The 13,310-nt window shown below is 42.5% G+C and overlaps 1 protein-coding gene across 1 annotated transcript; it reads right to left on the bottom strand.

Moving 5' to 3' along the window:
* Positions 1-6,210: 6,210 nt before the first annotated feature.
* On the bottom strand, positions 6,211-13,067 carry LOC136445572 (kelch-like protein 30). The gene is made up of 7 exons (XM_066443650.1): positions 12,962-13,067; positions 10,843-10,984; positions 10,287-10,478; positions 8,976-9,290; positions 8,125-8,406; positions 7,084-7,863; positions 6,211-6,801 (listed from the first exon to the last, which is right to left on the bottom strand). Exons 2-7 carry the CDS (start codon positions 10,960-10,962, stop codon positions 6,406-6,408), a joined length of 2,085 nt encoding a protein of 694 aa, XP_066299747.1. The 5' UTR covers positions 10,963-10,984; positions 12,962-13,067; the 3' UTR covers positions 6,211-6,405.
* Positions 13,068-13,310: the final 243 nt, after the last annotated feature.

Below are 13,310 nucleotides of genomic sequence, written 5' to 3'. Positions count from 1 at the left end.
ACACTACAACTCTTGCGACGTAAAATGGGCTTTGATGCTTTTTTAAAAGTAGTATTGTACATTGAAGGCAATTGAAGAGGATGTGGGTCTACATGATGAACTCCGCTCTGTTATGATCGACAGCGACTTGTGGAGACAATGGTGTCACCTCAACTGAAATGTGCTTTAAAAAGTGAAGTCATGTTATTTCAGATCGCTGATCGATCCCAGTAAGCACGACAGAGCAGCTTTGGGCCCCTCAACAAAAGCCGCTTGATTTTCAGTTATGATTCACTCTTTAGATACTTCTGAGTGACCAAGGTTATCATATAATGATATACCGACCGTTATATGGCAACGCGACCCTGGCCCCCACGATAAAGTGGCCTAAATTTCATTTAATACTTCCGTTGTCGGAAACATCCCATAATCTAGCCTCTATAGCAGGCTCTCTGGGCCTTTTTTTGGCTTAGAAATAAGTTAAAATACACTTTTTAATGATGACTTCTTTTTGTACTGAGCCGGCTGTACAAACGACCTGGTATAGGTTCAAAGAAGTCATCAGCAAAAAGGTTATTGTAAGCCAAAAAAGGCCAATAGAGCCTGGTATGGAGCGAGGCTACTATAATAATATTCTATTTGTAATTTCAAAAGATGTTTCATTGCCATTCACATTGTCTGTTCAAGTTGCGACAGTGTAGAAACACAGTACTTGTTGGCTTGAAATAAGATCACAAAAGAACTCACCGACTTCAGTCTTCTATCAACTCCCCATCTCTTCACGCTATATACCAACCGGTGAGTTATTACTATAGTACACTCTAAGGCCATGTTCTTTATTAGGCCATGTTGATTTGATTATATGGATGACATCCGCGCGCGCATCAATTTTCGTCCGTATCAATAAGAAAAAAAACAACTTTTCGGCCAAACTGCAAATCGTACAGAGCAGTTGCAAAATGAGAAAATGTATAAAATGTATTAAAAAAATATTGGAAAACGATGCTAATGTCGTAGACTGCCAAAGTCAATTCCAAAGTCAAAGAAGAAGATGTGAAAGAACAAAAATGAAGAGTCTATTGTTCGGTATACCATATTCTGTGTGTTTAGTTTTGTTCAACCTTCCTGACCACGTAGATTGTCACGATTTCATAACGAAGTCAACTTTTTTTGCCAAACTTTTTATCATCATTCACACGCTCGCATCAGTTTTGGTGTTCCCAGAGGATGTCATCCATATAATGAAATCAACATGGCCTAACTATTCACCACAATTCCGGGTGGAAAATCGGCCACGCGCCGGCCGATGCCCGAACTGATAAGCCCGCCCTGTGATAAAACGATATCAGCACACCTGTGACTGTAACACACGATAGGCGGTACGGCACAGTATTGGAACGCTGCCACCTCAGCGTTGACAACAAACGGCAATATTAAACTACATGTACTATGTAGCGCCTCGGGGTCTTCCTGAGGTCATATATTAGCGGTCATTGCTAGACCTTGATACAAAACAGCAGTTGAATGAGAAGATAAAGGGAAACGTAATACGGTAGAATACTGAAGGGGTTCGCAATGGAGTCAAGGATCCCAAGTACTAATGAAAAACGGTGGTTACAGATCTTCACTACTGATATAAGTCCAGGGCAGGCTCAACGAGATTGTGACGTTTCGTTCAAACCAATGTATACTATATAATCATTAACAAATCTTTGGCGTATAAGACAATGTATACGATATAAACATTTTTTTTCTGGGCCAGGCAATACGTGTTTGACTCTGTTATGAAACGGACACTAGAGCTTTTAACAATAATCGTCCGTGTTTCTATATACTGTACAATTTCAATGTGTATTTTAGATCTTGAATTTACGAGGTGTGATAAAAACGCAAAGAATGTTTGTGTTGTTTATTAAAGCTCTGAGCATGGCAATGGAAAGTTTTTGTTGTTGTTGCCAATGAAGTCGGTGTAAGGATTCCATTTGAAGTTTTGATACTTTAACTTAAGCTTTGTTGCAAGTGACCTTCCCTTTCTTTGTCAAATATGAAAAAAAATCTGTACTACTATTGGAAATTCTACTGTACTTTGGGTTATGACTTATACATTTCTTTGCTGAAACTGCACATTTTTGACCTGTTCAATGTATTGTTTACCTACATTATTCGGTACTCTGTCGTATGAGATAAAAGTCATATTTCCATCAGTTTTAAGTTCCAAACTTCAATGTGTGGCACATGTCGGCCCTCCAGCCGTGAGAACCCGTGCCGGCTAATTCTAACAGCCCGCCGGGTCAAAGTTGAATTTTGCCAGCGGCATGGGGTAGGTGCGCGCCTGGCGGGGGGGCGGCCCGTGGAGCTCCCACCGTCACGTCACGCAGATGTCTTCGGGACACATCAACACGTGCGCCGAGACCCTTCCGCGCCGTCTGCGGTGAATCAACGGGATCGGGTTTCCGTGATCGTTCTTTAACTCGCCAATTATACGCCTGTGTGCTTTCTATTCTACTGCAACATCTTGGGGCAATTTCCACCGTCTTGGACCTCTTGTCATGTTTAATGTTTTGCCTTGGGACGGGGATTTGGGCGGCAAGAGTAGAAGTCGGGAGGAAAGTTGCCAAGGCGTCGGCGGTGATTTGATTGCTAAAGAGGCCGCTGTTTACGGAGCAAAGAAATAACAACATGTAACAAGGCCCAGCGCACTTCAAAACAGTTGCCAAGAATGTTAATCGAGTTAACACTGATGTCGTTTTCGGTTACAGAACACTTGCCGAAGCCGCCCAAGTTTATGTTCGTGGGATCCCTAACAATGACGTCTTGACGGGGGAGATGGATAGGAGAGATTCCAGGGAAGAAAGTACATCGAGGGGTGAAGAACCCCTGTTGCCTTCGCCAAGAAGGTTGTATTTTCGGCAGCTTTTTTGTGGGTATGTTCGTCTCAAAGTCAAAGATACTGTAAAGTTCGCGGGGATTTAATTTCGCGTTAAGAAGAAAATGGACTGATGGCGTTGGTTTAAGTTCGTGCAGTAAAGGAAACACTGTCGCCTCAAAAGTTACGGACACACTTGAGTTGTTTGATGTCCTCAAATATGTGTAAATAAAGTTAAATCTACATGATTTTGTCTGTTTTCTTTGTGTTCTGACTTCCCACCCGGCTTCTCGACTCCTCCGCCTGTAGTTGTGCGGTCCTGCTAGGTATAACTTCGCTTTGTTGCACCATGCGGAATTGCACGAAAGACGCGGACAAATGGGATGTGGAGTTAAGCAACGGCTTTACTGTATTATCGCGCGATCTGTAATTTATCGTTGGATCCGAGGTTTACGTTTGTATGTGTTCTTGTTTCTTTATTTCTTTATTTCTTTCTCACAAATAAGATGAATATAGCGTTACTAGTATAACATATAAACATGCATTTTACATGTCGATACTTTTTAGCGTTCTGCTAGTTTGGAAGCGGTGCGAGACGTTCTTTGCGACACCACCTGCACTGTTAACTGAAAAGAAAATAATCATCTCTCAAATTGTGACCTTATAAAAAGATTTACGCATAAACGGAATCTAAAAAGTTTTGTAAAATATCCCCCTTGCCAAAAGCTGCTAAATAAACACTAGCCTGGCTCCTGGAGAAGAGACTGTACTTCCAGAGTGTGCTCGCTGCCAAAGACCCCGGCTATATCCTTTTCTTTTCCATGTTTACAATGTAAACACTCTGATGTTTTTATTCAATGATTTATTCTATCGCCCCTAATTTCTAACACTTTAAATGGCGCGTGAAGTGAGCCATTAGCTCAGCTCTCAAGATACAAACAGGCACATGATTAACGTCACCTAGCGACTACCAACATAATTGCAGGAAATCATTTAGGCATCGGTCTTCATCAGACTGACGGACGAATCTCACACTAGACTTCAAATTTAGTAAGACCAAGGACATTATATAGGCCTATATAATGTCCTTGGTAAGACATATTGAAAGGCTGACACTGAAGTTGTAGTTGGTAAGATGGTAACACAAAGAATAAAATAAAGACAGAACTGGAATCTTAAGTTCTCATCTTTTCTTTTTACTTGCAAACCGCTAGTAGTACAAGCACTTTCCTTAAACAGTCTTATAAAGACCAGATGTGATATGGCAGTGAGGCTAGTGATATACATGTACATTTACACAAAAATACTTATCAAAGCAAAACAGCTAAGTCTATACATAACCATAAATTAAAGTGCTTTTTTGAAAGTGTACAGAAAAATGTACACCTTTTGTGACAGCGCAAAATTTAACTTGCAAACAAACTGTTAACTTGGAATGAAATAAATTAGTAAATACATCAACTTAATTCTGTTTCAACAAGACTTTACACAGAACGGACAGAACTCAATAGAACATCTATTCCTCTACATAAACTCTACATCTTCTATTTGGTAGTAGAAAAAAATAAAGATTTCTCTCACAGCTCTATACAATAGAGATGGTGAACCATCATCTCGACTCAATGAACTAGCCTGAGTACCATCCTCTGTAGTTTACTGCTGTCTCATTCTTTTTGCTCATTCTTTTAGCGAAAGGAGTGAGCTAGCCATAAACTACATGGATGGTACTCAGGCTAGTGTTGAACTACTCTCCAAGCAGAGGTTCGGGTTCGGCTGTTTTTTGATGGGTATTTAGGCGTTTTTGTCAGGCTTTCTATTTTGTCCCATTTTCTTTATGTCTGCCAGTTTGGCCGGAGAAAACAGGACAAAATAGAAGTCAGATAAAAACACCTCAAACATGTCAGAAAACAGCCGAAGTCGAACCTCTGCTTGGAGAGTAATGTTGTACAATGTCATGACTAAACATGTTGTGACATAGCTCTCTTTCCTGTCACCCTGCCAGGCTTTTAGAAGACTGAATCCAACCAAAATAAACATAAATGTCCTGTCACTGCATAAACAATGCATGTCAGTATCCATCATAACATAGTAGGATACGATTCTTCTGAGATCTATGGTTTCTCCCATAATCGTTGTATCAAGACTGAATATTATATCAATGTCTATTTTCTTGGCAGTTTATAAAAAGAAACTTATGTAAATCTGTATATTTTATGATACTCTTAACCTTTAGCACACTGAAGCAGCCATTTGGCATCCCATTCCCTATTGGTTACAGAGTTAGGCAGTAGGGAGAAGTTAAATCCCTCTTCTTTTAGGTTTGGCATGTCTTCTAAAGAAATAAAGCCGGCCATTGTAACTGTAAGCATCTATTCTGTTAATAGATACTGTATAAACATGTTGCTGCGTACCAGTTCTGTGTACCGGTACTGTACCGTAAAAAATTCTTCGGTACAGCCTACAGGTCCAAAATACTGGATCATGAAGTACCGGTACTGTACCAATATGAATTTACACCAAGTATTTGCTTTTTTGTGACTGATCTCCTAACCTCATGCAGGACAAACGTGACCAAAGTGATACCTTGGAACAGAGTAACTAATATGCAACAGGTCATTCAGGCAGGCCGGGAGTTTTGATAGCATTTGGCATCTTAAGCCAAGGGAGCTGGGTGGTAGGAAACCTAGATATGTTTTTTGAATAAAGATACTGACAAGTTGTAAACAGTTTATGTTTTTGTCATTGAAGAAGTTCAGAAAAACACATGTTAATTTTTCAAATTTTTTCGGGTACAGGTACCTAAACCTCTGTACCGGTACCTGTACCTGATGCTACGTTCAGGTACGCAGCACTAGTTTAAACATTCTGTGTTTATACAAACAGATGTTGCTGCTGCTTATACTACTGAGAAGTTGGCATCCGATTTTGGCCAATCTTTGGTGTATTTTTAGGACAGACAAGAACCCTGTGCAACACAGCAAGTATGTCGGTTTGTACAATAGATGGCTGGCCTTGCCTTCTTATCTTACATTCATAAGTGAACAGCACAAAATACAGCACATATTGTTGTAGCACCAGTGGCTAATTGATTGCGTGTACTTGCAAAGTAGTACAGAGGTCACTGAAAACCAAGAGTTTTACCTCTTTCACATTTCAGTCATAACTTCAATACTTAATACATATTGTGTCTATCCAACTTTACACTTCAGATAATTGAAATGTATTTTTGCAACACATGCCACACAACGTGCGCTATCTTAAGAAGTTTTTCCTTGATAATAAAACATATGACACAAAAAAAATAACTGACACTCTTGTCATAACAGAAACTTTCCTTTTCACATCCAACGTTTCCTCCTCCTTGATTACATAAGCATATGACACAAAGGAACAACTGACGCTCAATGTTCTTCTTGTCAGGACAGAAAACTTATTTCCGATTCACATGACATCGAAGATTTCATCCTCCTCCCTTTGCACAGAACTTTTTTCTTGATTATGAACATATGACACAAACGAATAACCGACACTCTTGTCATGACAGAAACCTCATTTCTTTTTCATATGACAACGATGCTTTCCTCCTCCTCCTCCTCCCTGGTCTCTTCATCATCATCCTCACCCTTAACGACCTCCAGGTCACGACAAAACCATCCGATGGTCCGCTTCTTTCCCACGGAGAATCCCGAGCCATGGACCGCGTAGGGCAACGATACAGAACTCACCGTCGCGAACGGGCCGTCGTGTCCCTCGAAGCGTTTGAAGCTGTACCTCTTGATGGCATCGTTCATGATGCTAGGAATGTCGGTGAAACTGTGAGCGTACTCCTGTTGGAGACGGTAGTGGACGCCCGTCGCTGGGAAGCTGTTTGGGTTCTCCGTGTTCCGTTTCAGTGTTCCATCCTCGAGGTTGAAGATGTAAGGCTGCTGGTAGTACGCGCTGGACCGTATGCAAACCTTCAGGTTCAAAGAACAAGAAATACTGTAATTCACTTTATCTTCACAGTAGCAAAATTTCCTAGTGTAAGGAAAATGGACATTTTCACTGAACTTTAACTTCAGGGTGGCGGCAAGTGATTTACAGAACGGATGTGTGAAGGAATCATAAATGATTACAACAGGTTATTCATGGTGATGATAAGTTCACGGTACAGAGGTGACCGTGAAAACAGTGAGCATAAAGTTACAGTGAAAGAAACAAGAATTACAGTAGCTTCTAGGAATGAAGGGCGGACAAACCTTCGAGTTGTCGACGAACGTGAAGACTTCCTCATCGGAATCTTCGTACTCAGTTTCCACAGAAACCCAGTCGTCTTCCCTCGGGAAGTACGTCTGCACACGGAGCGTCCACTGCGTGTCAAGGGCAAGATGGAACTCGTGCCCTCCGTCAAGGTCACTCTGCATGGTCGTGATATTCCCCATGTGCTTGACGACCTTGACCAAAACCAGCTCGTTGTTGCATATCGTGATCGTGGGGGAGAGTTCAACGTGTGGATACGGAACGTCGCAAGACGACCACGTGCTTCTTGACAGGTCCAGGCAGTCCATGGTCTCCCCTTGGGCGTTGCTGCCTCCCAGGACGTACAGTTTACCTTCTAGAACGATGGAGCAGTGCATGCACCGCGCGTGGGGCATGTTGGGTAACCTGCGCCACTTGTCCTTGGGAAAGTCGTAACAGAAGGCCTGATTGGAGGGAATCCCGGTACCGCTGTCCGTAGACGGCATGCCTACACACCCGCCCGTGACGTACAACCTCGACCCGTGTACCGCCACGCTCATGTATCCCATTACGTCAGCGGGGAGGTCTGTAACGTGATATGTCTTACTGTTGTCCGGGTCGACCAATAGGACTTGTCCTAAGGGAACCTGAGGGTCGCTTTCGTCCTCTTCCTTCCACATGTGGAGTGGAGTCGGGATGGTTCGCCAGCCGCCGACAAGAACGAGAACGTCGTCTGACTTTCCCTCGCGAAGAGTCACTTCTTCGGTAGTGTTACTCTCGACCCCCTCTAGTCCTTTCACCTGAAAGTGGAAAGTAAAAGTGAAAGTGATACCATACAGTTTAGCTGACTGAAGAGCTATTCTTCCACTGGTCGTGACAGAGAAGACAGACACTGTGTACAGTCACAGTATTCACAGGTTCATTGTACCAGGGAAATTCCCCAGCTCTTTTCGACAAGTACAATGAACAGTGGACCACGGCTTAACATGCCGTCCTGAGAAGTGCAACCCTTTCCAGTAGCGTGCATACTGGGTGAGCGACACAGCTGGGATCGAACTCACCTGCATCTCTTGTGCCAACTTCATCAACTCGGAGCATCTTCTACACTCCTTCACTAAAGTGCTGGCTTGTGCTTTCTTCAAAGCACTTGTCTTGACACTCTGGAGTCGAACGGCGGCGAGGATGTCGGGAAGGGCCTCCTTGCGGTGTTCCAAGTCGTGTTCGACCCACTTTAAGACTGTGTCAAGGACGTCGTCTTCAGAGTTGACCTTGAGGTTGTCCTCCTTGAGGAGGTTGAGAAGCTCTGTCTGTGTGAGGTCGTTGATCTCTTCATGGGCTGTTACCTGTGGTGATGGTGACATTAATTCAAGCTAGATGTGATGTTACTGCAAACAATGCAGTCCCAAATGCAAAGTATTGTTAGCTGTAACACCTAGCTTCGATGCACAGTGTAATGGTCAGTTAATGAATAAGGACAAAAACAGACACATAAGTACTCAGTTGCACTTGAGAAAAACTAATGACATAAACAAGACACAGTTTAGATTGATCAGGGCGATTTAGAGCCAAGCAGCTGAAATATATCAATCATTTCTGGGCTGCCAACCTCTTGGCCTAAGGGCTTGTTCACAATTGTGCGTATATTCAAGTTTGTACGAGTTGTGTATTTACATTTTTTTGTCTTAGATAAAGTTTGCAGCCGAAAACATTGTTCTTTTGGTTTGATATCCAAGGGTCATAACGGTGGGTCAAAGTTAAAAACCACTTCTTTCGCACAAACTTTACCTAAACAAAAAAATGTTAATACGCAACTCATACGGATTTCAATATACGCACAAGTGTGAACGGGCCCTAAGCAACTTGCAAATGAGTTTGGATATATATGAAGCTAAAATTCCAGTTTCCAACCCACCTTGGTGAAGTCTTGTAGCGCCATGTCCCATGCCTTCTTCTTCAACGTCTCCAGATTGTACAGGTCCGCAAGACGGAGCACCCCGAGACAGTTGGACGGGTCCAAGTTCTTCTCTATCACCTCGATACAGTACTTCTGTACGTCCTCAAAGTGCAGCATGTGGGCCGCCTGTAGTATGTCCTGTACATTCTCCTTCCCGATGTCGATCTCTCCCGTGTAAATGAAGTCCAGAAGTTTGGAGAACGATATAGAATCCACGCCGAGGATTTTGATGACTCTTGAATCGCCTTCCACGAGCTTGCTCGACAGCATGGCCTTGGTTTATTGGAAAGATTTTCATTAGGGACAGTACATGATACATATAATGTACTTTACTAATCTTCCTGGAGTCATAATGATAACAAACACATTACATTACTAAACATAATAACACACGTATCTACACTTACAATTACACTAGAGTACTTGAGTACTCAACAGCATGGCCTTGGTTTATTGATTTATTGGAAAGATCCCATTAGTGACAGTACATGATACATACTTCACTAATCTTCCTGGAGTCGTAATCATAACAAACACATTACATTACTAAACATAATAACACACGTATCTACACTTACAATAACACTAGAGTACTTGCAACAACATTGGTAAAAAAGAATAATAGTTCTAGTGAACCTGAGGGTTCAGAGGTCTGAGTAAACAATATGCATGTATTGTAAATGCAGAAATGTTTGCGTCGGTTTTATGTTCGCGGTTTTCCTGGTAAGCTCTTCGCTACGAACTTAAACCACCGAAAAAGTTTATGCCCTCCTACCCCCTTGTCTACTATTGTCTCAAATGCAAATCTAAAAAAAAACACAGCGAACACTTCATTTTCTACTTACCGCGAAATTTAAACCATGCGAACTTAAATGCATTTACAGTATACATTTGTCATCCAGCTACTACTAGAGCTGTGTACCTAACAACATGATATTTAATTGTGCTAGGTATTATTTTTATGAAAATTTGACACCAGCCTTGCAAATGTGCTTTACATGCTGGAGTATAACTTATAGATGTGGCTTTAGTGCACTGCCACAGTAATTTCATAGTTATTTTATCTGTCAAAGTGGCCATCCCCTGAGTCAGGCTTGACCTGATTAGTACCGGTCCAGGACTGGTACTGGGTTCAGGTATTTTGGACCTGTACCTGATTGTACATGTACCAGTACTGTATTGGTACACAGCTCTAGCTACCACCGATCTCGCCCTAATCTGTGGAGTGGCTGTCAATACCACCAATACTGGAAGGGCCTGTTTGTGTACCTTGAAGTACGGCGTGGAAGCCAGGACGGCGCGATGACAGGGGAACTCCCTCCCTTCTATCTCCACGACGACGTCGAGGAACTCTCCGCTCTTCCGTTGGCTGTTCAGCTCCTCGAGGACCTGCATCTCGCGCTGGTAGTTCCGGAAGTGGCGCCCGCCGGCGTTGTCGCCGGACTTGGTACTGTGGCTGCCCTGCGAGTGAAAGACTCAATGTTAACAACATGTGTATTTTGTTTTCTCTTTCCCAAGCAACTGTCAACACTTTACAGTACACTACATGGAAAAACTTCAGTTCAGATGAGATATGGTTGTATGTTATGTTATGCTGTCAATGTTTTTCTGTGTGAATTTGTTAGGTCTACTCCTGAAAGAGTATCTTTTAATTTATTGGTCTGGCTGTTCAGCACTCACAGCCAGTACTTCTAAGTACATGTACATAAAAGTTATTGTTGAGAGGTCAGGGTCAGGGCATATATATACATGTAAGGGCAGAGTAGCTGGAAGAGTATCTGTTCCATTTACATGTGACGGCTAAAGGAGTTAATAAACCAATAACCTGTGATTCTCCGTCGGTGAAGTAGTCGTCGCCATAGTCATCGTAACCCCAGTCGTGGTCGTCCGAGCCGTAGTCATCATAATCATCGTAATCGTCGAGATAATCGCCCCAAAACATCATGGCTGATGATTCGTTGTTAATCCTGAAAGATTTTACAAAACAGTTACTGTAAATGCACACATTTTCGCAGTTGTTTTATGTTTGCGGTTTTGCAAGAAATTAAAACCACTGCGAAAATGCTTGTTTTGACGTTTGTCAACCTACCTTTGTTTCACCTCCAAACTTAAAGAACCCACCACACTTATCGAAAAGAGTAGGGGTCCTTCCCTGTGTGGCTCCGTACATAGACTACAGAATCTTCAGCAAGTTGAAGTCGGTAGCGTCAAAAAGAAAGAAGAAGGGTCAGAGTTCGATGACCCTAGAGTCCTCGTCTCTTTGTCACGTTGTGTGTTTTGTCTCGCTGAGTTACTTTAGTAAACAGTTCTCCAGATGTTACTCTGTGCCACTGTCTCCTCTATTGACAATTCAACTTCAACAGGCATTACTACTGCTACATTGTATATGGAAGAGGGCCTGCATATCCCTTTTACGTAGAGTAATCGGCCGTTTTAATTTACCGTAGAGCGTTGCCGACCACTTCATACTTTAGCGTAGAGCGTAGGGAGGCTTTTCTGAATTTAGCGTAGAGCGTAGGGAGGCTTTCTGAATTTAGCGTATTACGTAGCCGGCCCTCCGAATTTAGCATAGAGCGTTGTCGTGACCCCCCCATGCAGGCCCTCATGGAACAGCTGACCTCCAGCAATAAGCCGACTACGCATGTGCAGTGTAAAAGGTGAAGGCCCCTGAGACGCAAACAAAACCCGTCGGGACGTTGTTATGCAAATCTAGGCAATGTCGAGACGAGAAATGTTTACAAGTCAGGGGTCTTCATCACCTTTGACAATGTACATGTATAGTTGGATTAGGAATGCAGTGTTCTCGCCAGGCCTTTTCAGCATAGGGGCCCCCTATGCTGTGATTTGGACCCCCTATGCTGTGATCTGGACCCCTATGCTGTGTTTCAACCAGCATAGGGGTGTTTCTTTCTGGGACAAACCTTGTGACCGTTCATAAATCTTATCAAAAGTTCATATTTGGCTTAAGAATGAGGCTGTGACAGAGGAAAAACTCTACTTAGCAAAATTTATCCCTCAAAATGCATGAAATAATGTCTCATTGGGTTATGAATTTACAAATTTTCCGGGGGAACATGCCGGACTCCCTAATCTGGTCATGTCTTCAGCACTACACGTGTGACTTGCACCGCTAAAGTTGGCCTTCTGTACCGGACCCCTATGCTGTGAAAAAATTCTGGTGAGAACACTGGAATGGGCTTATAGCCATGTAGGACTGTTACATCTTCATGTCTAGACCATGCCTGACACATGTCCAGACGTGTTTTGTTTGTGTCTCATGGGCCCTCAACTCTTCATGTACATGCAGAGCTGGAACCATGGACGTGCTTATATATATAAGAGTGTTGTAGTACAATACATAACAGTTACAAGTTGTAACTGTTATGTATTGTTATTATTATATATCTTTTGGAAAAGATGGGGAGAGAAATGTTCTACATTATTTGGCATATGTTGGCTCTATAGTCGTCTCTGTGGCATCCGCTGCATTTGTGACATGCATTCAATACTGTATCAAACTACTTTTAAGACCTCGGGAATTTGATTTCGTGGTGGTTTTAAATCATGTGCTCGAGGTGTGGCTCTCCTAAACAAGGGACCTCCATTTAACGACTCCTATATCCGATGGACGTCCCTAACCGAAGCTAGGCACTCATTTCCACCTGAGTGATGTGAGGAAAGTCGTGTTAAGTGCCTTTCCCAAGGGCACAAGATCGGTGACAGAAGTAAACATCATCCATTTTCAGTCAGCCGCCCCCCTCCCCAATTATTCTCCCGCCATATACAAATGTATAGTCTGGAGTTAGAAATACTACCAGACTCCGGCGTTTTAGCCGTTGTTACGACTTCAACAACTAACCTAGAAACAACAACTATTCAAAATACATGACAAAACACAATATGCACATCGCTAACTACGTCACCAAGACGTTAAAATCACCAACCTTCAAGTTTGCAGCATTCGGAGGGTCGGTCTCTACCCAGAGGTCAAAGGGCGCTTCAATGTGTCAAAGGTCACCGTGGATTACCTGATTACCCAATACATGTTTAGTGACGATAAGGAACACTCAAAGTTGATCTATAATGGCTAACATTAACAAGATACTACATTGTACGTAACTATGTGACAACGAAAAACGTTTGGCATAAAAAAGAAAATTAAGACCCCATCATAAGAGTATGATAATGACACATTTCAACTTTTTACAAAGACTGAACAGAAAGGACAGGTCATACCAAGGACATACATACAGTATACATTGGTATATTTCATGTCAAAGAATGCTTCTATGT

Source organism: Branchiostoma lanceolatum, chromosome 12 (assembly GCF_035083965.1).
Source record: "Branchiostoma lanceolatum isolate klBraLanc5 chromosome 12, klBraLanc5.hap2, whole genome shotgun sequence".
NCBI classification, from domain to species: Eukaryota; Metazoa; Chordata; class Leptocardii; order Amphioxiformes; family Branchiostomatidae; genus Branchiostoma; species Branchiostoma lanceolatum.
This window is presented reverse-complemented; position numbering and strand designations above follow the sequence as displayed.

What these genes read in the sequence shown, in the direction of transcription:
- LOC136445572 (XM_066443650.1), bottom strand. Translation starts at nt 10,962, where the DNA reads ATGATGTTTTGGGGCGATTATCTCGACGATTACGATGATTATGATGAC. An exon ending in CGCTACAAGACTTCACCAAG is followed by an intron (nt 8,407 to 8,975) that starts GTGGGTTGGAAA and finishes CCATCACCACAG; the next exon opens with GTAACAGCCCATGAAGAGAT. An exon ending in CGTTCGTCGACAACTCGAAG is followed by an intron (nt 6,802 to 7,083) that starts GTTTGTCCGCCC and finishes TTGAACCTGAAG; the next exon opens with GTTTGCATACGGTCCAGCGC.